The sequence below is a fragment of the Rhamphochromis longiceps genome, linkage group LG4 (genome assembly GCF_057381845.1).
Source record: "Rhamphochromis longiceps isolate RC_006_pf linkage group LG4, R_longiceps_female_GT1.1, whole genome shotgun sequence".
Lineage (NCBI taxonomy): Eukaryota > Metazoa > Chordata > Actinopteri > Cichliformes > Cichlidae > Rhamphochromis > Rhamphochromis longiceps.
In genome coordinates, this window is record NC_140560.1 from 20,409,117 (window position 1) to 20,432,030 (window position 22,914).

At 46.7% G+C, this 22,914-nt stretch overlaps 2 protein-coding genes across 3 annotated transcripts in view; one reads left to right on the plus strand and one right to left on the minus strand.

Annotated features, from left to right (window-relative positions):
• Positions 1-22,914, plus strand: part of LOC146671469 (Na(+)/H(+) exchange regulatory cofactor NHE-RF2) — a 55,903-nt gene that overhangs the window by 25,636 nt on the left and 7,353 nt on the right. For both annotated transcript variants that reach the window (XM_085403673.1, XM_085403674.1), the window contains exon 3: positions 18,347-18,568. In XM_085403673.1, the coding sequence (XP_085259799.1) occupies positions 18,347-18,568 (222 nt within the window). The remainder of the gene's footprint in view (positions 1-18,346; positions 18,569-22,914) is intronic.
• On the minus strand, positions 5,311-9,804 carry LOC146671470 (uncharacterized). Its single transcript, XM_085403675.1, has 2 exons — positions 8,683-9,804; positions 5,311-5,328 (listed from the first exon to the last, which is right to left on the minus strand). Exons 1-2 carry the CDS (start codon positions 9,802-9,804, stop codon positions 5,326-5,328), a joined length of 1,125 nt encoding a protein of 374 aa, XP_085259801.1. The 3' UTR covers positions 5,311-5,325.

Below are 22,914 nucleotides of genomic sequence, written 5' to 3' on the forward strand. Positions count from 1 at the left end.
AGTCTTCACTCTTTCTCTTTTCTCTCTGTCTCTAGCGCTGCCTTTCTCCCTGCCCTCGATGTCCTGTGCATCATCTCTTTGACCAGTGCTCTCTTCTGTTGCTTATTTTTCTAACCCACTTTCCTCCAGTTTCATTTTTACAAGCCACAAACCCTGCCTCTGCTTCCCTTCAGTTGGCCTTCAATTCTCTTTTCTCTCATTCCCCTCCTCACTCCTGTCTTTCTCACCCACTGTAAACTGGCCTGAGTTGCTCTTTCCCTCTCTGCTTGAGCAACACTTGAAGCAGCTGCACGTAGGGCACACACACACATATATATACACACACACACACAATTTGAAGGCAGAGTCGTTGTGGTCTGCAAGTCGGAGACACAGCAATTTTCTTAATTTGGTAAAGTCCCATTAAACTATCCTCAGATGGGTTTCTGAAGATTTCAAGTCTTTCCTTTACACTCTCAGATGTGAAGCCGTGTTTTCACATTATATATATATATATATATATATATATATATATATATATATATATATATATATATATATATATATATATATATATATATATATTTATTAGGGGTGCAACGATATATGTATCGAACAATACAACATTTGTAATTTATTTTATCAATTTTCCTTCTGACGATGCTGTCTGTGTTGAGCGCTCAGTGAATCTGTGTTCGACTACTCCGCCTAGGCTGCACTGTCGAGCGCAGATCCACTGAGCGCTCAACACAGACAGCATAGTCAGAAGGAAGAGCGCAGGGCAAGCTAGCGAGACAGAAGTTAAGCTCTCCTTGCAACATGGACCTCCCCCACCCTCATTCAGATCTGGCGTTTGGAATTATTTTGGTTTTCATGTGATGTATGACCCTGAAGGTAAGCGAGTCATGGACTAAAGTAAAACAGTATGTTGGATGTGCCATGCAATGCTCAATTACATGGGTGTGAACTAGTGTGTTAGCGCAGTTAGCTCGTTAACGTGTTGGCCGTCTAGCCCCATGCACGGAGCGATCGGCGGTAGCTCATTAACGGAGATTTGCCGTGTTGTGGCGTTAAGGTCATTTCAACGAGATTAACCTGAAAGCACTAGTGGGAACACGACGAATATGACTGCACATTTACGCCGACATCATCCTAGTGCAAAGACAAGTGGAATCAGAGAAAAAAAAGCAAGCATGCTACTAACTTTAGCCGAGTCATTTAGACAGCTGTTAGCACATGATTCTCCTTATGCTGCTGAGAATATAGCCCAGAAGAAGCGGATAGTATAGCTTTTATTTTGGAAAGAGACATTTCTCTGTAATAAACTCTCTTTTCCAAAGATGAGTGATTCCTCAATCAGATACAGGGCTTGCAATATCGCTAGCCCGACGTCCCGGAGCTAGCGATTTTTTTCAGTCGGGCTACCAAAATCTATCTCTTCCCTGCCCGTCGGGCTATTGTAGGAAAAATATATGTCAATGCTTTTGCATTCTTTCAGAAATGTAGCTGGGTAATTATGTCATTGGCATCGGTGAGCCACTGTCAATATGTGACATATTGAAGTCGCGTTTGAATTTGCGCTTGTTTTTTTGCTTTCACTTTGCAATCGTGCGAACTGTGTATAGAGAGCGACAGCACTGATCTGTGAGTGATGATAATTTGTGCACCAATTCCTCTGACATCGTCTTATTAATCGTTAGCTTACTATGCAAACATGACAAGTGAAATCTCCCGCAGCAAGCTTAAACATGTGAGAGGTTGATCGCGCAGAGAATCGCTGAGCTTATGTGAGTGCTTGTGTAAAAGCATTTCAGTTCTGCTGAGCCAAATAAGACAGGTCGGGGTGAAGAAGTGACAGCCAAAGAAAAGCTTACCACAAAACGGAGAAGTTATGACAAATCAGACTATAAGGCAAAAAGAAAGTGCAGCTTTATGGTTTCATGGACAAAAGAATTTCTGTGGCTGCAATATGACGAGCTAAATAACCAGGGCTGCACATAAGTGGTCCGCAGGTGCGCATTCGCTGTCAAAATAAAAAACACGCACAAGGGTTAGGGTTAAATTTAAAAACTGTACTTTTGAGTTAAAATATATATTTATAATTTTAATAAATGACAAATTAAAAATGCATGAACATTTTTTTGTATCGAAAAAATATCGAACCGTGACACCAAAGTATCTAACCGAACCGAACCGTGAATTTTGTGTATCGTTGCACCCCTTATATATATATATATATATATATATATATATATATATATATATATATATATATATATATATATATATATATATATATTCAGGCATAGGCCTGAACCCCCTCAGTGAGATCATTAACAAGGCTGGCTACGGATACCGACTACGGAACGGAGCAGTTGTCAGCCACCTCCTGTACATGGATGACATCAAGCTGTATGCCAAGAGTGAACGAGACATCGATTCACTGATCCACACTACCAGGCTATACAGCAATGACATTGGAATGTCGTTCGGACTGGAGAAGTGTAGTCGGATGGTAACAAAGAGAGGGAAGGTAGTCAGAACTGAGGGGATTGAACTACCAGAAGGCAACATTGCAGACATAGAGGACAGTTACAAGTACTTGGGGATCCCACAGGCGAATGGGAACCATGAAGAGGCCGCTAGAAAAGCTGCAACCACCAAGTACCTGCAGAGGGTCAGGCAAGTCCTGAGGAGTCAGCTGAATGGTAAGAACAAGATCCGGGCCATCAACACGTACGCCCTGCCCGTGATCAGGTACCCTGCTGGGGTAATAGGCTGGCCAAAGGAGGAGATAGAAGCCACTGACATAAAGACAAGAAAGCTCCTTACCATGCATGGAGGGTTTCACCCCAAATCCAGCACCCTGAGGCTGTACGCTAAGCGGAAGGAAGGGGGCCGGGGACTGGTGAGTGTCAGCACCACAGTCCAGGATGAGACAACGAACATCCAAGAATACATTAGGAAGATGGCCCCAACTGACCGAGTGCTCAGTGAATACCTCAGGCAGCAGAAACCCAAGAAAGAGGAGGGAGACGAGGAACCATCATGGAAGGACAGGCCCCTGCACGGTATGTACCACCGGCAGATAGAGGAGGTGGCTGATATCCAGAAATCCTACCAGTGGCTGGACAAAGCTGGACTGAAAGACAGCACAGAGGCACTAATCATGGCAGCACAAGAACAAGCTCTGAGCACAAGATCCATAGAGGCTGGGGTCTATCACACCAGGCAAGACCCCAGGTGCAGGCTGTGTAAAGATGCCCCAGAGACAATCCAGCACATAACAGCAGGGTGCAAGATGCTAGCAGGCAAGGCATACATGGAACGCCATAACCAAGTGGCCGGCATAGTGTACAGGAACATCTGTGCCGAGTATAACCTGGAAGTCCCGAGGTCAAAATGGGAGATGCCCCCAAGGGTGGTGGAGAATGACCGAGCTAAGATCCTGTGGGACTTCCAGATACAGACGGACAAAATGGTGGTGGCTAACCAACCGGACATAGTGGTGGTAGACAAACAGAAGAAGACGGCCGTAGTGATCGATGTAGCGGTTCCGAATGACAGCAATATCAGGAAGAAGGAACACGAGAAGCTGGAGAAATACCAAGGGCTCAGAGAAGAGCTCGAGAGGATGTGGAGGGTGAAGGTAACGGTGGTCCCCGTGGTAATCGGAGCACTAGGTGCGGTGACTCCCAAGCTAGGCGAGTGGCTCCAGCAGATCCCAGGAACAACATCGGAGATCTCTGTCCAGAAGAGCGCAGTCCTGGGAACAGCTAAGATACTGCGCAGGACCCTCAAGCTCCCAGGCCTCTGGTAGAGGACCCGAGCTTGAAGGATAAACCGCCCGCAGGGGCGTGCTGGGTGTTTTATATATATATATATATACATACATGGAACGCCATAACCAAGTGGCCGGCATAGTGTACAGGAACATCTGTGCCGAGTATAACCTGGAAGTCCCGAGGTCAAAATGGGAGATGCCCCCAAGGGTGGTGGAGAATGACCGAGCTAAGATCCTGTGGGACTTCCAGATACAGACGGACAAAATGGTGGTGGCTAACCAACCGGACATAGTGGTGGTAGACAAACAGAAGAAGACGGCCGTAGTGATCGATGTAGCGGTTCCGAATGACAGCAATATCAGGAAGAAGGAACACGAGAAGCTGGAGAAATACCAAGGGCTCAGAGAAGAGCTCGAGAGGATGTGGAGGGTGAAGGTAACGGTGGTCCCCGTGGTAATCGGAGCACTAGGTGCGGTGACTCCCAAGCTAGGCGAGTGGCTCCAGCAGATCCCGGGAATAACATCGGAGATCTCTGTCCAGAAGAGCGCAGTCCTGGGAACAGCTAAGATACTGCGCAGGACCCTCAAGCTCCCAGGCCTCTGGTAGAGGACCCGAGCTTGAAGGATAAACCGCCCACAGGGGCGTGCTGGGTGTTTGTTTTTTTTTATATATATATATTCGATTCTATACCTGTGTGTCCACAATAGTTAGTCTTGTATCTAGTCCTGTGAGGTTACTTTACATGTTACTGAGGCGCCCTGATTGAAGGAATTGCCTCCACTAGTTCCTCTGCCGTCTCTATGTCCCTGTTTGTCAACCATGGCATCAGTCCCATGTGTTTGCATGTAATGTCGTGGAACATTATTTTAAGTTAGATTTGGGTCAACTCTGGCTTCAGTGTCCACTCGAGGGGATTTCACTCAGCGATGATGTCATTTATTTATTAACCCATGTAACTAAGTGTGTAAATCATGATTCGGTTTAATGAAGAAGACCTCAGCAACACATGTATTGTCAACAAGACTGTAACACGTGGTATAAAACAGGCAGGTTTTGGTGTCGGCCACAAAGGTCAGAGTGAAAGCCAAGCCTGAGCTAAATGGCTGTCCACTAACCTCTTTCCCGCTAACGCAATTCATTAAAGAAAACTTTATCTGCCCCAGCAGGACCTCTTTTTCTCACCGCAGGCATATTATGCCATGTCACGGTACAACAATGCAATTAATTACTTCTGCAGTTAAACAGAACAGGGTTATCAGGAACTCTGGGGCTTTTCCTACTTGTCAAGTAAATATGTCTGCAGGCCTATTAAAACAAGGACAGGATCAAGATGAACAATAAATAGTTAAATGCTCAGTGGCACACAAAGATCATTGTGGCTATTATCGAGTAAAGTGAACTGTGGAATACACCAGGCACAAACACACGCACACACAGGTATGTACTGCCAACTTCCGCATTTATTGAAGCTTTGAGTGTTGAGTTTTGACAGCTGACTCAGTCGTACAGTCTGACAGCTCACGAGCCCAGCTGATCTCTCCTTTGGCCGCCCCTCCCCGTCTCACTATAAACACAGCGGAGGGAGACCATCATCAGTACATAAACACCATCAGCTGTTCTTACCGGCCTCGCAGCGCCGCCCTGTTGAGCCTTCTGCTGCACTCCTCCCCTGCAGCTGCGCCCGGGGCCACGCCTCCGCCACACACCCCCACCGCCCGTTCGAGGCCGGGGAGCCGTCCGGCCGAGCCAACTCCCCCCCCCCCCCCCCCCCCCCCCCCCCGCGAGCGAGAGAGGAAATCGGCCACCGCCATCTGCGCCCCCGGCCTATGGATCACCTTGAACTTAAAGGGCTGCAACGCCAGATACCACCGGGTGATCCGGGCGTTGGCATCCTTCATGCGGTGGAGCCACTGCAGCGGGGCGTGGTCCGAACAGAGGGTGAATGAGCGTCCCAGGAGGTAATAGCGCAGGGAGCCGACCGCCCACCGGATGGCCAGGCACTCCTTCTCCACGGTGCTGTACCGGCGCTCGCGCTCCGCTAGCTTCCGGCTGATGTATAGGACAGGGCGGTCAGCCCCCCTCACCTGCTGGGACAAAACGGCTCCCAGCCCTCTGTCCGAGGCGTCGGTCTGCAGAACAAAAGGGAGGGAAAAGTTAGGAGTGTGAAGCAGCGGCTCCCCACAGAGAGCCTTTTTCACCTGCACAAACGCCGCCTGGCACGGCCCCGTCCACTGGACCAGATCCGGGGCACCCTTTCGAGTGAGATCGGTCAGGGGGCTGGTTAGCTGCGCAAACCCCGGCACAAAGCGACGATAGTAACCCGCCAACCCCAAGAACCGTCTCACCTCCTTTTTCGTCCTGGGGCGCGGGCAGGATGCGATAGCCGCCGTCTTCTCCACCTGTGGACGCACCTGCCCGCCCCCCAGGTGGTACCCCAGATACTGCACCTCCCTCCGTCCAACCGCGCACTTCTTCGGATTGGCCGTGAGCCCCGCCCCCCTCAGGGACTCCAGGACCGCGGCCACCCGCAGCACATGCTCCGCCCAGGTGTCGCTGTGGATGATCACGTCATCCAGGTAGGCGGCAGCATACGCTTTCGTGCGGACGCAGTACCCGGTCCATGAGACGCTGGAAAGTGGCCGGGGCCCCGAACAGGCCGAACGGAAGTGTCACGAACTGGTACAAACCGTACGGAGTGGAGAAGGCCGTTTTCTCCCTGGCCTCGGCAGACAAGGGAATCTGCCAATAGCCCTTGGTTAAGTCCAGTGTCGTGAAAAAGCGGGCCGTGCCTAACCGGTCCAGGAGCTCGTCGACCCGAGGCATGGGGTAGGCATCAAAGCGTGACACTTCGTTCACCCTGCGATAGTCGACACAGAACCGTATAGACCCATCCTTCTTCGCCACCAGAACGATGGGGCTACACCAGGCGCTGTGCGACTCTTCTATTACTCCCATCCTCAGCATTTCCGCCAATTCCCTCTGCACGATTTTTCGCTTGTGCTCCGGGAGCCTGTAGGGCCGTGAACGCACCGTCACGCCAGGCTGCGTCACGAAATGGTGCTCGATGAGGGACGTCCGGCCGGGCAGGGGGGAGAACACGTCCGCAAAACGCTGTTGCAACGCGACAACATCTGCTCTCTGGGCCTGTGTGAGATGGTCATCACAAGGGAGGGAGGCGGGAATGATAGAATTTGGCACCTCAGGCCCCAACTCATCTCTCTCCTTCACCAAGCTCACCAGAGAAGCGGTTTCAACCTCTCGCCACAGTTTGAGGAGATTGAGGTGATAAATCTGCGTGGCTCCTCCCCTGTCCGACCGAGCGACCTCATAGTCCACGTCCCCGACTCGCCGTGTGACCACAAAGGGTCCTTGCCACTTGGCGAGCAACTTCGAGCTGGAAGTAGGGAGTAACACAAGCACTTTATCTCCCGGTGAGAATTGCCTGAGCCTAGCCCCTCTGTCATACAGGCGTTGCTGACGCTGCTGAGCCTGGAGCAAATTCTCCCGTGACAACCTCCCCAAAGTGTGGAGTTTTGCTCTCAGGTCCAACACGTACTGAATCTCATTTTTGGCGGGGCTCGGACCGTCCTCCCAGCTTTCTTTAATCAGGTCGAGCACCCCACGTGGCCTCCTGCCGAACAGCAGTTCAAAGGGAGAAAATCCCGTGGAGGCCTGGGGCACCTCCCGCACTGCGAATAACAGAGGGTCTAGCCAGTGATCCCAATTGCGTTCATCCTCGTTAATGAACTTCCGAATCATGGACTTTAAAGTCTTATTCAGCCGCTCCACCAGCCCGTCAGTCTGAGGGTGGTAGACGCTGGTCCGAATAGATTTAATGCCCAGTAATTCGTACAGTTCCCGCAGTGTACGAGACATAAACGACGTGCCCTGGTCAGTCAGTATCTCTTTCGGGATTCCGACTCGGGAGATGACCTGAAACAGTGCCTGCGCCACACTCTTTGCAGAGATGGTGCGCAGCGGAACTGCTTCCGGGTACCGCGTTGCGTAATCCACCAGGACTAACACAAAGCGGTAGCCGCGTGCACTCCTGTGAAACGGCCCGATGAGGTCCATGCCGATGCGCTCAAACGGGACCTCAATGAGGGGGAGAGGGCGCAGAGGCGCTTTCGGTATGGCCGGCTGGTTAACAAGTTGGCAGTCCGGGCAGGACGCGCACCAGCGGCGCACATCCGCTCGGATGCCCGGCCAATAAAATCGGGCCGTTATTCGCTCCAGAGTTTTCTCGTAGCCCATATGCCCTGCCATGGGGTTATAGTGGGCCGCCTGGAAAAGCGTTTCCCAGCGGCCCTGCGGCACCAACAACTGGGTGTGTGTTTCCTCGGTCTGAGTGTCACGACTCACTCGATATAACCGGTCGTTTAATAAGACGAAACGCGGGTAGGTCTGCGCGGCCTCAGGGCGCACCACGTGACCATCAATAGCCATCACTTGGTCAAAGGCTGAGCGTAGGGTGCCGTCACGAGACTGCTCCAGTGGGAAATCACCCATGGGGGACACTTCCGGGGCCGGCAGGACGTCCCGTGAGGGACCCGCCGGCTCCTCCCCCCCGGAGTCGGTGTCGGACGCTGAATGCCGCGCACACGCTACACCCCGCTTCCGGTCGTGATCGCACCCCCGCGTACTGTCCCAGTAGCTGATGAAACCCCGGCCAATTGGTACCCAGAATCAGGGGGTGCGACAGGCGCGGGCTAACCGCCGCCGTTACTCTATGCATTTTGCCCTTATACTTTAATAACAGCGGCACTATGGGATACCTGTGAACATCACCATGCACACACCTCACCTCCACCCATTCTGCCTCCAGCAATGCCCCGGGGCGAACCAAGCTTTGGTGTACGAGGGTCTGCGTGCAGCCCGTGTCCACCAACGCCTGGCGTATACCCCCTCGAGTCCTTACCGGAATACTGTATGTCCCTCCTGGACCGGGGGAGGGTGCTGGGGCGCCAGCAACGCGGAACACCTGCCCCACTTCCATAAGCGGACAATCCCTCCTCAGGTGCCCCGGCTGCCCGCACTTCCAACACTCCGGCCCCGGCGTCTGTGCTGCTCTCCGTGGCTCGGGGGCGGCTCCACTTGGCTCGGCTCCCCTGGACGGCACCAACGCCGCGAAAGGGTTAGTGGGGCTCAGCGCCGGCAGCCGCTCGGCCTGCCCTGGTGCCGGCACACGGCGCCTCGGGGCCGGCACTGGGGCCTGTTTGTTCGGCCTCCGTCCGGCGTCCCCGGGTTCCCCTGCTCCAGCGGCAAGGTGGTCCTCCACCAGCGTCACCGCTACCTCCAAGCTTGCGGGCCGGTGGCACCGGACCCATCTCGCCGTCTCCGCTGGCAATCCCTCCGTGAACTGCTCCAGCACCACCTTGTCCACCAGCTTCGTCTCGCCCTCCGATGCCCCCGGTTGCAGCCAGCGCACCGCCGCGTCGCGCAGCTGCCGGGCCCAGGCGAATGGTCGGTCCGTTGTAGCCAGCCGACAGGCCCGGAACCGCCGGCGATGGTTTTCGGCGGTGAGCCCCAGCCTGTCCACCACTGCCCGGCTCACGTCCGGGAAGCTGCTCCTCGACGCCGGAGGCAGACTCAGGGCCGCTGTTTGTGCCTCCCCAGACAGCAGGGGGAGCAGCCGCGGAGCCCACTCCTCCCGCGGCCATTGGCAAGCCTCCGCCGTGGCACGGAAGGTCTCCAAAAAAACTTGTGGGTCGTCCCCGTCCCCCATCCGGGGCACCGCCACCGACAGTGGCGAGGGCTTCGGCGTGGCAGCGGCCCCGACCAGCCGTTCCAGAATTTGCGTCTGTCGGTCCGTCTGCTCCTGCAGCGCGGCCAGGTGGGCACGCTGGTCGGCCGCCTGATCCCGGCTCATCGTCGCCATCTCCGCTAGCATCTGCGCCAAGAATTGCAGAGGCTGGGCGGGTGGCGCGGCCTGTGGGTCGGACATTCCCCCACCAGCACTTTCCTGGGTTTCGGCACCACTTGTGGAATACACCAGGCACAAACACACGCACACACAGGTATGTACTGCCAACTTCCGCATTTATTGAAGCTTTGAGTGTTGAGTTTTGACAGCTGACTCAGTCGTACAGTCTGACAGCTCACGAGCCCAGCTGATCTCTCCTTTGGCCGCCCCTCCCCGTCTCACTATAAACACAGCGGAGGGAGACCATCATCAGTACATAAACACCATCAGCTGTTCTTACCGGCCTCGCAGCGCCGCCCTGTTGAGCCTTCTGCTGCACTCCTCCCCTGCAGCTGCGCCCGGGGCCACGCCTCCGCCACATGAACAAACAAAGGCAGGCATTTCTTTCCACGGCTCCAACGGGTGTCAAATTCATTGCATGATTGATGTCTCCAAAACACCCCTGATAAAAATCTTTCCATGCTAAAAAAAAAAAAAAAAAGTGAGGATCCTCCCCAGATGACGAAGGACAAGCATGCATGGAAACAAGAGCAGCAGCTCCTTCCTTGTGCTGTGCACATTGCTGCTTATACTAGAGTATTTTTTGATGTAATCTCATAGATACTTATGTATGAAAACATGCAAACTTTTTCTTTTTTTTAAGTGGTCAGCTGCTACATGATTACAGCAGAGGTGCTTTCTTGTGTTTTGAACACTTATGGTATTTTCTGCATTGCATGCCCAGCTGGAAAACAGACTGTCGACTCCAGTGAAAATGTTTCCAAGCTGAGGAGTAACAACAACAAACTGGGATACAGTTTTTTAGGTCATGAAAGAACTCTGGTCGGGTTATGGAAAGTCATAAAATAAATTACACCAAGGCCATTTAGTTTAGTTCCAGATTGTATTTTTTGTCGGAATGTCAATTTTTTCCATAAACTTGTTCTAAAGTTAAGTTTTATTTGAACCATTACTGACATTTGATAGATGCACAAGTGCAGTCATTAAAAATTTAACGTTTTCACGGGATTCTGTGCAGTTCTGTAAAACCTTGTAGAACCACTTTCAGCAGCCGTAACTTGAAGTCATTGTTTTGTGTATTACTTTTATCATTCTCTCACATCATTGTGGAGGAATTTTGGCCCACTCTTTAATTCAGTGTTGCTTCAGTTCACTGAGGTTTGCAGGTATTGTTTATTCACAGTTCTCTTTAGATCCTGCAACCGAATATCAGTCAGGTTGAGGTCTGATCTTTGACTAGGCCATGCAACACCTTGATTCTTTTCTTTTTCAGCCATTCTGCTGTAGATCTGCTGCTGTACTTGGGATCATTGTCCTGGTGCATGTCCAAAGATTGGCCCAGTTTTAGTTGGCTGATTTCACTCTACAGTGCTTTGGCACACAGAGGAGTTCATGGTTTAATCAGTGACTCAAAGGTTCCCAGGTTGTCTGGCTGCAAAACAAGCCCAAATCATCACACCTCCACCACCAGGTTGACAGTTGGCATTAGGTGTTTGTGCTGATATGTTGTGTTTGGTTTTCACCAAACATGGCGGTGTGCATTACAGCCAAACATCTCCACTTTGGTATGCTCTGTCTAAACGACATTGTTTCAGAGTTGTGGTTTGTTCAGATGCAGCTTTGCAAAGCTAAGCCATGCTGCCATGTTTTTTTTAAGCAAGAAGAAGCATTTGCCTGCCAGCCTTCCCAAACAAGTTGTACTTGTTCAGTCTTTTTCTATCTTTTTGAACTGTCATAAACTTTAACATGTAGCATACTAGTTGAGGTCAGTAGAGTCTTAGGCTACGTTCACACTGCAGGCGAAAGCGCATCAAATCCGACTTTTTTGACCCTATGTGACCCATATCCGATCATGGTATGACAGTGTGAACGGCACAAATCCGATATTTTCAAATCCGATCTGGGTCACTTTCGTATGTGGTACCGATACATATCTGATGTTGTAGAAAGCGACTGCTGTTTGAATGTTCATGTTGCATTAAATCAGTCTTTTACGTCACTGACACAAGACAGACGCCAGAGAAGACATCGCGAATGCTTCCTGGCCATCCCGTGAAACTGTTGGGAAGACAACGTTGGAGAAATTTGAACATTTTATTTGTACTGTAAAATCTGCAGATTCTGACAGAAATCTGCAACTATCCTTTGAAGCACCGCTCCTCTCTAAAAGAAGCAATAAGGATCATAATTAGGCCATATGTAAATAACTTTATAACTTAAAGCAAAATTGGGAAACGTAAATTCCGGAACAAGCCTTAGATACAGCTTCTTTTTTTGCAGTTTCCTTCAGCATTGCACAGTTTCACCTTGGGGTGAATTTGTTGGGATGTCCACGCCTAAGAAGATTGTGCCATCATATTAACACACCCCTGAATCTTCCAGACCTGCAAACTGCAAAGCCTGTGCTTTAAAAGAGGTGCTCGCATTTGCTGATGATCAGTTAATCAAGTTCATTTGATTAGCAGCATCTGGCAGTGCAGTTAGTTTCTAACAGGTTTGCACAGATTCATGTGGAAATTTTCTTTTCCAAATGCAATTGTAATGTCTTTGGTCAGTAGACACCCTATTTATCAACAATAGTGGGTGTGCTTGTTTTACAAACATGATAAGCTGAATATCGTTATTATTTAATTTCATGACACTTGTCATATTTTAGAGCTTCCCACATCTGTTTTAGAAATACAAATTCAGCATGAAAGACTGCATTCTTTTGTCTCACGGTTCAAAGGGCTGACTGACTCATAAAGAGGCTATTAAGTTTACAATAATCTCTACGGAAGCCACTTGATGCACACACACAGGGGATCTAAAGTTTCTTTGTAGGAAATCTAGGGCAGGTATAGCAGTGCACACACGTAGGCATGACCCAAACACACACCCTGGCTGTGAAAGGGTTAACAACCGATCATGATCCATCCATCGCAGCAGGCCGCTGCTCAATTATTCAACAAGCTGCGATCTAGTTTCATCACCTGCCAATGCCACTTTCAGTAGTCACTGCAAGGAGGAAAATATGGAGAAGCATCTGTGCACATAAACCAGTTAAACATGTAAACTGGTGTGTCTTCTTTCTTAGTCTGCCAAACTTCAAACTGCTCCCATTAAAGTGCACACTGTTTTGGAGATCAGTGATAACGTTTTGCGATATAACCTGTGTTGTGAAGACCAATATAAGTGATAATGGTTTAACCTTAAAATCGTAGCATTGTTCAGGCTGGCCATAAAGTCAAGCTCATGCACAATCCAGACAGATTAGTTGCTTTCATTGCAAGCCCACATGAGCTGATAGTTCATCTGATATCCTTCCGTGCATCCCTCTGGCAAATCGCATATCTTGCGTGATATTTAAGCTGCTTTAAGCTGCACAGTTACTTGTGAACCTGCAAGCTGTTTTGCAACCCACCTCCACCCCAGCTTCACCTTTCCGGCTGTATCAGTGACAGTGTCTGTTATCACTGATGCATCCTCTGTTCTGTGTTGGGTCTTGCAGCTGTTCTCACCATCTACAGCTTTCCACATATACATATGAAATGGTGAGAAGACCCCAGAACACAGCTTAGTGCTGCCTTTTTTTGGCTAATTTTGTCTTGACTTCAGTCATTTTCTGGGGAGAAAAAAAATATCTACTTTCAGGTAGAGAAATAGAGCTTTATTTGTGAAGACTGCTAACATAGGGGCCTCAATCTAACCCAAGGTTTTAAAAAAACAAATCCTCCTTATGTAAAAATTACAATTAACTGCAAGGAGCTGAGGCCAGGCAGGCAGCAAGAATCCAGGAAGTTACAGTTACTCAGCGTTTCTCTCTGATTTCTCAGACCTTCCACTGATTTAGTGCTCTGACGTTGGACTCGTCTCTGCACTTGTCCTGCTAGACCTCAGTGCTGTGTTCAATACTGTCGACTGCAATAGTTTATTACAGAGATTCATGTCATAAGAATTAAAGCAACTGCACTGCAATGGTTTGAATCATGTCTATCTAACGAGCTCTAATTTGTTCATGTAAATGAGGAGTCCTTACACACACAGGTTAATTATGGAGTTCCACAAGGTTCTGTGCTAGGACCAGTTCACTCTACATTATTATGCTTCCCCCAGGCAGTATCATCAGTATCAGGCAATGCATACATTTTTATTGCTATGCAAATGATACACAACTATGTCTGTCAAGGAAGCCAGAAGACACACACCAAATAGTTAAACTGCAGGCGTCTCAAAGACACAAAGTGGCAGTTTTCTAGCCTGAGGAAACATGGGCTGGAAGTCATGGGAGAGCCATGAATCAAACTCAGCCCTGCCAAGTCATGGACAACCATCGTATGTTACATAACTTGCACATGCATTAAGTATAACCTGCAATAAAATGACCAGATTTTAGGTTAAAGTGTTTTTAATTAGACTTGACAAGTGTTTTTGTATATGCAGTTTATATGTCACTATCCATTTTGAGCTACTAAGACGGCTCCCAAGTGACACAATTTGTCTCGAAGGACAAACTGAGCTACCGATGGCTAATGAATCTGTTCACCAGTAAATAAATCTATTGTACAAAATATGGAACTAACTGGGCAAAAGCTGCTAATGGAAAAAATATGCATAAGAAAATAAAGTGAACCAGCTCTGGCATGTCATCTCATACATTAAACAAAAGAAAGTTCAGCCCTCAAACTTTTAGTGCAATCAAAATAATCCCAATTACAGAGTTAAAGAAATGACTTGGGTATTCACCCACACATGCATCTACTGAGACCAGCAAAATGTCATTGTGGCTGGAAACTAATGCAATCCTTTGGAGGGCACTCGTCCCTTTGACAGCAAATCGTCTCAGGAAGTCACAGTCAGGATGCTCGGGTCAGTATGCGTTTGCATGTCATGTTTAATGTACAGCAGTAAGAGTGGAATATTCCATATTCCTTATAGAAAAGCAGCCTGGTCATTTTCCATGAACTTGTAGTTACATGGTCTCTCTGCTTTTTTCCAGCATTTCCTATCGCTTCTCCTCCTCTGTTTTGAAAAACAAAATGTCCAATGCTGATAACTTTCCTGATGACAAGCTAGTTTGCTGACAAAAATAAGAACATTACATCTCATTTTTCTCTCTCTCATCAAAATATTTTCTCCAAAAACCATCAAGTTTTCAGCACCCACAGTTCAAACAAACACAGTGGCTACATTTCATTTGTTTGCCTGCGATTTTGGCAAGGTTGTGTGGTAACTTAAAGCCCTCCGAGCCTTTTGGCTGTCACCCTTCGAATCTTTCAAATTAGCGCCTCCGTCCTTTACAATTTCCTCTTGCCCAAATTAATCTTCCTCGATGTGGAGCGGAGTACACACACATACACGTGAGTGAGGCGTGCAGCTAACCTGTGCTCTTAGTTTTATGCAGAAGAAACCCACAGCGCCAAAATAAAGTGTCCTGAATGCACACTATGCTGAGGACACGGAGTTCAAGAGATGGCACAGACCCCAGGGGGTGATTAGTGGGGTGCAGACAGGCACTGGGAGGCGGTTGGAGGTTAGATTGGCAGGCGCTTACGTCTCCCCCGACCTAATAACTCCCAGCTGTGCTCCTCTCAGTGTTTATGTTAGAGGAGTTCCACTGCAGACCTCGCCATCGTGTCTTACTGGAAACTTCTGTCATCATGATTTCTCTTAGCACTCTGTGTTTATGTGTTAGCTCTGCATATTCTTAAGTTGCCTGTCTCTCTTTTTTCTTGAACTTTATTTCCCAGCCCTCTCACTGCATCTAATTTTCTATCCCTCCCACACATGCACGCTCACTCATTCACTTCTCTCTCAGCCTTCCTCCTCTCCTCCGTTCTGTCATTTTCTTGTTAATTCCCTTTGCCTACATCCCAGGATAGTAATGCATTCGATATTGCAAATATTTTTTCTCTCCCTTGGACAGTCCGCCCCAGCTGCCCAACCCAGGCACTTCCTCTCCAGCCAGGAAACAGAGGACTGTGAATTATTCCATTGTTTGTCAGTTCTTACTCCCTTCTCTTCTTTCTCTCCCTCCATCTAATGGCAAGCTGCCCAGATCACTGCTGCCCTAAAGAATTCTGCGCCTGAACTGAAATTATATGTTGCCATCTTTGTTATTTTTGAGGTCTTTCTTGGTGAGAACTGCTGTGGAGATTCATGTTCTCGGGAGCCGTTTGCGTTAATGTCCAGGAAGTTGAATGGAAATGAGTGACGAGTTAGAAAATAGGGAAAAAAAAGAAAAGAAGAAGCTGTCATCAACCATCATCTCCTGTTAACACACCATACTACCTTTGTCTCTTTTCTCTCTCACCCTGCCCACATGCTCCATATGTATTTATAGCCGGCGCAAGCTGGACCGTGATCTTAGTTTTTGCATATGCAGCGAAAGCAAAAGGCTTCTCAAGTTGCGTAATGTGGCTGGAGCTACATCATGTGAACACAGCGTGTGTACATTATGTGGACTCCAGCTCAGCCTGTCTGTTATCTCAATGCTAATATCAGCAGGGGTTATGGAGCTGGCCATCCCTCTCGCAGCACATTTCTCTCCTGGGTGTGTAGGAGGGTAAATCAGCATGATCACACTGTAGAACTCAAGGCACAATTATACAGGTTCTATAAATGTCTTCACCCAGGCTATTAGTCAGAGATATGCTGCAAATGGACATTTTCAGTCCAGATTGAAATCTTATAATAAAATCAGACATCCTATTAAATGAGTGAATGGTGGTACATGAAAAGGAGGTTATTGTTATCCAACAAAAAAATCAGCCGGAACTATTCAAAACGTAACGCGGTGAGTATGATTAAATTACCACTGAATTTAAGCATCACTTTTTATGTATAAAATATTCACACAGTGGAGAGGGAAGTTGGTGGAGCGTGTTTAGTTACCGGCTTCTGAAAATCATCACATGGTCTGCAGAAAGGAGCGTGTTACTTTGATGGATTACATCTTTTTTTACATTTACATATGAACCACTGTACATATATCCCTACATAAATACCACTGCTGTGATGTAACTTCTCTGCAGACCAAACATCAGCTGCGATTGATCTCATCTCTCTCTCTGATGCTCACATGTTTTATTGTTCACACTTTTTATTGTTTTCTGACATCATGAACTGATAGCTGTTGGCAATTTATATTTTTTCACTTTTATTTCTATTCCTATGGTATATACACTCACCAGCCATTTTTTCAGGTACACCTGTTCAACTGTGTGTTAACACAAATGCATAATAATTAGCCAATCACATGGCAGCAATTCAGTGGCCTGCTAAAGTTAAGAATGGGGAAGAAAGGTAATTTGCAGTAAGTAACTTGCTGATAACTGGGATTTTACCACACAAAACAGACCATTTACAGACAATGGTTGCATCAGGGAGCCCTGGGAAAAAATGCCGTGTTGATGTCAGAGGTCAGAGGATTATGGCCAGACTGCTTCAAGGCAACAGAAACAACCACGCTTTGCAGAAGAGCATCTTTGAATGAATAGCAGGTCATTCTGTAAAACTAAGTACAGCAGCAGAAGTCCACACCAGAAGCTAAGAACAGGAAAGTTCACACAGACTCACCAAAACTGGACAATAGAGGATTGAAAAAATGTTACCTGGTCTGATAAGTTTCAATTTCCTTTGTGACACTCTGACAGTAGGGCCAGTTTGGCCTGAATAACATGAAAACATGGATTTATTCTCACGCTGGTGATGGTGGTGTAATAGCGTTGTGGATATTTTCTTGGCCCACTTTGGGACCCCTTAGTACCAACTGTCCATTTGTTAAACACCACAGCCTATATGAGCATTATAGCTGACCGTGTCCATCCATTTATGACCACAGTGTACACATCTTTTGACGGCTGCTTCCAGCAGGATAACACTCCGTGTAACAAAGCTCGAATCACCTCAAATTGGTTCGATAGTTGCTTCACAGAAAGAAAGCCATAGCTGATGTTGTATTTCCTGCATGAAGAAAGCTGCGTTACGATACAGCAGACCGTTGCTGGTTGTAACCACTGTCTGATCCTTTAGCTGTGTCATTGAAGTTTGAAAGTTAACAAACTAGTTTGCCAGCTTATTACCAACTGCTGCCTCCGTGACTGTAGCTGTGATTATGACTCTAACTGTAGCTATGGATGTGGTTTGGCTGTTAGGAATATGGCTGTGAGTCATTAGCTTAAAATGTGTGTGTGTGGCTGACTATGTCAAGTGAATTGTGCTGGTTGAGTACAGTATTAAGTTCCTACAGTTGTTGCTAACACATCTGTAATAGAAGGGCCACAAAGAATGGCGTACAGTTACAAATATTCAGAATCAGAATCAGAAAGGGGTTTATTGCCAAATGTTGAGCAGGTTTACAACATTAGGAAATTGCTGCGGTGCTTCAGTGCAAACATAGTGTCATAAATAGCACTTAAATAGACATGAAAAAATAAAAGTAGGGATAAGAATTCATGCACACTATTTGATTGTACCAGCACTACTGCAATAGCCATGTCCTCAGGCAACACAACTTGTCAAAGCATGGCCTTTTAAAATGAGTGATGTGTCAAGTGTCAAGTCACCAGTTCTTTTTCTAGTCTCTGTTGAGGGTTTCCCTTAACTGACAGTGTAGATTAATTGTATTGTGTGTTATGCAAAGCAGGCGAACAAACATCTTTTTCCCATTCACTTGCAGGAGGCCCAGGCTGAAGCTCAAACCCAGCCCGAGTCCCAGTCGAGGCCCCAGGTCAACCCATCCGAGCTCGCTCCACGTCTCTGCCACCTGGTGCGGTCAGAGATGGGCTACGGCTTCAACCTTCACAGTGATCGGTCGCGGCCCGGACAGTACATCCGCTCCCTGGACCCCGGGTCACCTGCAGACCGTGCCGGGCTCCAGCCTCAAGACAGACTCATAGAGGTGTGGAGTCTTTGTATCTGTAATATTACTCAGAAATGTAAAGTGCAACATATTACTTGTAACTGTTCTTGAAAGCAATGCAGTAATGTTACTTAATTACTCACTATATGAAGTAATCTGTTACATTACTCTATAAATGACCTGAAATGCAATGTTGTATAGTTAGTAGTTACCAGTTCCACAGACCACGCAAGTAACTATTCTAAACAAGATGCACACACAGTCTTTCTTTCAGTTTTGAATGCATGACCATAAAAACCAGAAACACAAAGCAAATCTTTTCTTTGTGTTGGTGGTTTTGCCGCCCCTCCCTTTAGACTTCAAAGCGATCGTCATGGTGATTCTACTGTAGATGTACAGGTAGAAATGGAGGCTGCAGCTCCGACTGACGCCCGTTGAAGTTCAGGGCCTGGTTTGCTGGTTTGGAGTTGCCATACGTTCAGCTTTAACATCACTCTGGGTTCTATCTGTGTTAGTAGCATCATCCAGTTTGTCTGTCCTGGACTCACTTTGCATTTCAACATCTTGTCCTTTCGTGCAATAAAAATAAAGTTAATCTTCATTCCTCAAAAGCTGTAGACCTCTCCACCATTTACCTCCTCCAAGCCCAACATGCAGATGACTGAAGAACCAAGTAACACAAGAAAAACACATAAGTATTATTGTAATGTAATTACTTAATTTACTACAACAACGTGTTACTGAAAAGTGTAATGTGATTACAGTAATTTGTGACTTGGGAACGCACTACACACGGCACTGAATATTATATACAATTCAGTGCAATCCAGAAAAATCACATTGTCCAGTAAATTTTTCCTCTTTAAAGGTAGGAAAGTCCAGTTTTTACAGGTGTATGTGTTTGTGATGTAAAATTAAGTTATTCAGACATGAACAGTATGATGACAACATCCCTGACCATGTGAGATTTTGAAATTGGTTAACTGGATATAGCCTAAGTTGAAGGTTGTGCACAGTCCCCAAACAGATACTTTTAGGACATTGATAGACTTGCATGCTGAATGAGTGAAGTTAGTAAAGTTTAGCAGGTCAAAGAAGTGTCCTTAAGCAATCTAAGGTGCAAAATTTCCAGAACAACATATTAAGTAATTATTGTGTGAGAGGTTTTTTGGCATGGGCACAGCAGACCAGAAAAACAAGTGAGGATATTTTAAAGCACGTAGACGCGCACTGATGAGTTGATTACTGGTGATGCATACTGCATTCCCGTCACGGAAGATTATAAGAACCCCAAAAGGCCTCTTTCGTAAGAAAATCATACCAAAACACTTCGCATGACTTTCTTCGTAGCTGTTCCCTCATCACTAGAAGCTGATGGGTGACTTTACATTATGTTTGCATTTGAAAAAATCCATTTGATTTAGAGTATTTGTACACAAGACATTCGCCACCTTATTGGAAACATTCAAAATTCAGCAATAAACCATTTTAAATGGTATAAAATGGAGATTTTTCATTAGTTGTTATTTTTAAACAAAGGCTTCAGGATTTGAGAGCAGTCTCACACATGTGATCAAATACAGATGTGACCCTGGCTGTAATTAAAACAGCGGGCGTTACACGTTTGTGTTTCTAAGGATAACAGGACCTGCAGCCTGAACTCGAGCTTTACTGTGTCAAACTGGTGAGGCAGAGCAGGGTGGTCTCAGGGGAGAGGAGGATCTGCTATAAATCACTTTGAGCTGAGACACGAAACAATACGGAGCGTATACGTGCTCCCTCAATAACATGTAGAAAGAGACTGAGTGAGGTGGATAGCAAAGAAAGAATGCAGCAGAAAATGAAGATGCATGTGCAAAAAAGAAAAACAACATAATTATTTCAGATTTCCACCGGAGTGAGGAAACTGGTTAGAAAGTTCACGGATGTTTGGTGAACTTTCCCCTAGATTAACCAAAATCCACGCTACTGAAACATCATCATCATTATAAGTCGTTCTTCATCGGAGTGTACACACTCACACAGCATTCACCCTCGATTCTCATGACCTTTGACCTCTCCGGCTCTATATCAGGGTTGAGACTAGAGTGCAGCACATTACATCAAACAGGACTCCAACAGGCTCTGATAGAAAAGTTAAACGAAGCTAAAATCTAGCGAAACATACTGATGCTTTTGTAGCTCCTGGTTTCAGTTGATAGCTCGCAGATATACTTCCTCCTAAGTAAATAAGGTGGTGTATTACGATGGGTAGAAGAGTTAGATGAAGAGAGCCCCATCAGCCAGTTAGCAGTTATGACACATATTTAATTTGAATGTACTGGCAATCCTAAGCATAAAAATCACAATATGCCATTAGAGCAGATTCGGTGGTGCAGTTTTTTAGCACTGTCGCCTCATAGTAAGAAAGTTCTTGGTCAGCTGGGACCTTTGTTTATGGAGTTTGTATGTTCTTCCAGTGCCTGCGTGGGTTTCCTCCAAATGCTCTGACTTCCTCCCACAACCCAAAGACATCCATGTTGGGTTCATTAGTGATTCTAAATTGGGTGTAGGCGTCAGCGTGAATGGGGGGGTCTGCTATTCTGCGTTAACCTTACCACAGACTGACAACCCATGTCTCTCTCAATCGAGCCCTTCCACAACCTTAGTTGGAGTTTAAGGAAATGCATGGATATTCCGGAATGCTTAAAGTGAGTTTTGCCCTTTTTCTCCAGTCTTTATGCAAACCTAAACGAGCAGAGCAGAGTTGCTGTTCACCAAAGTTAGCAAGAGGCGAGTTTGTGCTGGCAACATGCTTATCATTAGAAAATAAAGTGCGCTGATGCTTCACTGGAAAATTAGATGGCTGGAGAGAGAGTGTGGGAACATCCTGTAGCAGGTCAACGAAGGCACTGACTGTCCTCCACCTCCCTTCTCCATGGAGACAGAAACCGAGGGACACTCACAGACATGAACATTCATATACAGATGAAGTTGAATGGTACTCAACCTTACTAATTTAAAGCGCTTGAGTGAAATTATGAATACGTATGCATATGCAGAGTAAAGAGCAGGGTTAATTGGCATAGAAATAACACGCCCAGTATTGTGTGCTTATTTAGAGCAGAGAAAAAGTTATTTTTAATTTCCTGTCAAATTCAGTGTATGAGTTGTTTGTGGATCAGCAAATCTGAGTCTTTGTGAAGTTAGTTGGCTGCTGTGTGAGTTAGTGTGGGAGAGCACCCTGATAATTACAGCCGTCTCTGACCATGCGTCAAGATGCGCTTGTGTTATCTGTCAGCAGCTTGTTAGAGACCATGACAGATCTCTCTTTCTCCATCTCCCGGCGTCTTTTTCTCTCACTACGCCCCATTACACAGGACGCGTGTTAAGACTATGATGAGAGCTCAGCTTTCTGCCCATGTCTGGCAGAAGCCCTGACACCAGTGAACGCCTCATCAGTCTCTGTGCCAACTGCCTCACTCAGTTTTTTGCTGCATATAGATCGGTGCAGCCTCATGGTCCTCCTAGTTTGCCTATAGTTACTCATTTAAAATGGAAACGCAGCTATGTGTGCCTTCTTGACTCCCACACCATGTGCAAGTTTGATGTGAAGATCACTGGTGGAATCTTACGCTCTAATTCCTGGTAGAAGATTTCTATTGGTGTAACATCACTACAAACTTGTGTCCATGGAACCTGTTAAATTCCCTGATGAAGGCATTGGAGTTTTCTATGTTGAAAATAAAAGTAAAGGTATTTTAAATGTGATTCAAGTTGCTGTAAGGAACGCTTACACTACTATCCTAACAGAGCACTTTGCACTTTGCTCCTAGTCAGATCCTTCAGCTTTCAGGCCCTTTCCTGTAGAAGCAGCTCCCAGTTTGGTTTCAGAAGGCAGACCAGTAAGGCTTAAAAACTTCCTTTTAGATCAAACTTAGTTTCAGTTATGTTCCACTAAGGCTTAGACTTCACTCTTCGTATGTTTCTTCTCTTTCCCCTTATCCTCCCTCTCTGAGTCTGGAACTGCTGGAGGTTTCTTCCTGTTCAAAGGGAGTTTTTTCTTTCCACTGTCACCAAGTGCTTCTTCAAAGGAGGTCGTCTGATTGTGGAGGTTTTCTTTTCGTTCTAATATTGTAGATGTAAAACACCTTGAGGCAAGTGTTTTTCTATGGTTTGCAGCTATATAAACAAAACTGAGTTGAACGGAACAATTGAAATGATTGTTTAGCTGGTAAACTTTAAAAATTGTTGTTCTATGTAAATTACATTAACATCTGTTACAAGCATGACTTAATCTGAGGCAAAATACTTGCAAACATTCATCTAAATCACATTTCATGCTTTGTTTGTTTGTCCGGCATCCCCTCCTGGGACTCTGCGTGGACAGAAGTGTTAAAAGTCAC

Bases quoted from the DNA above. Each gene is read 5' to 3' on its own strand.
- LOC146671470 (XM_085403675.1), bottom strand. From the start codon at position 9,804: ATGCGGAAGTTGGCAGTACATACCTGTGTGTGCGTGTGTTTGTGCCTG.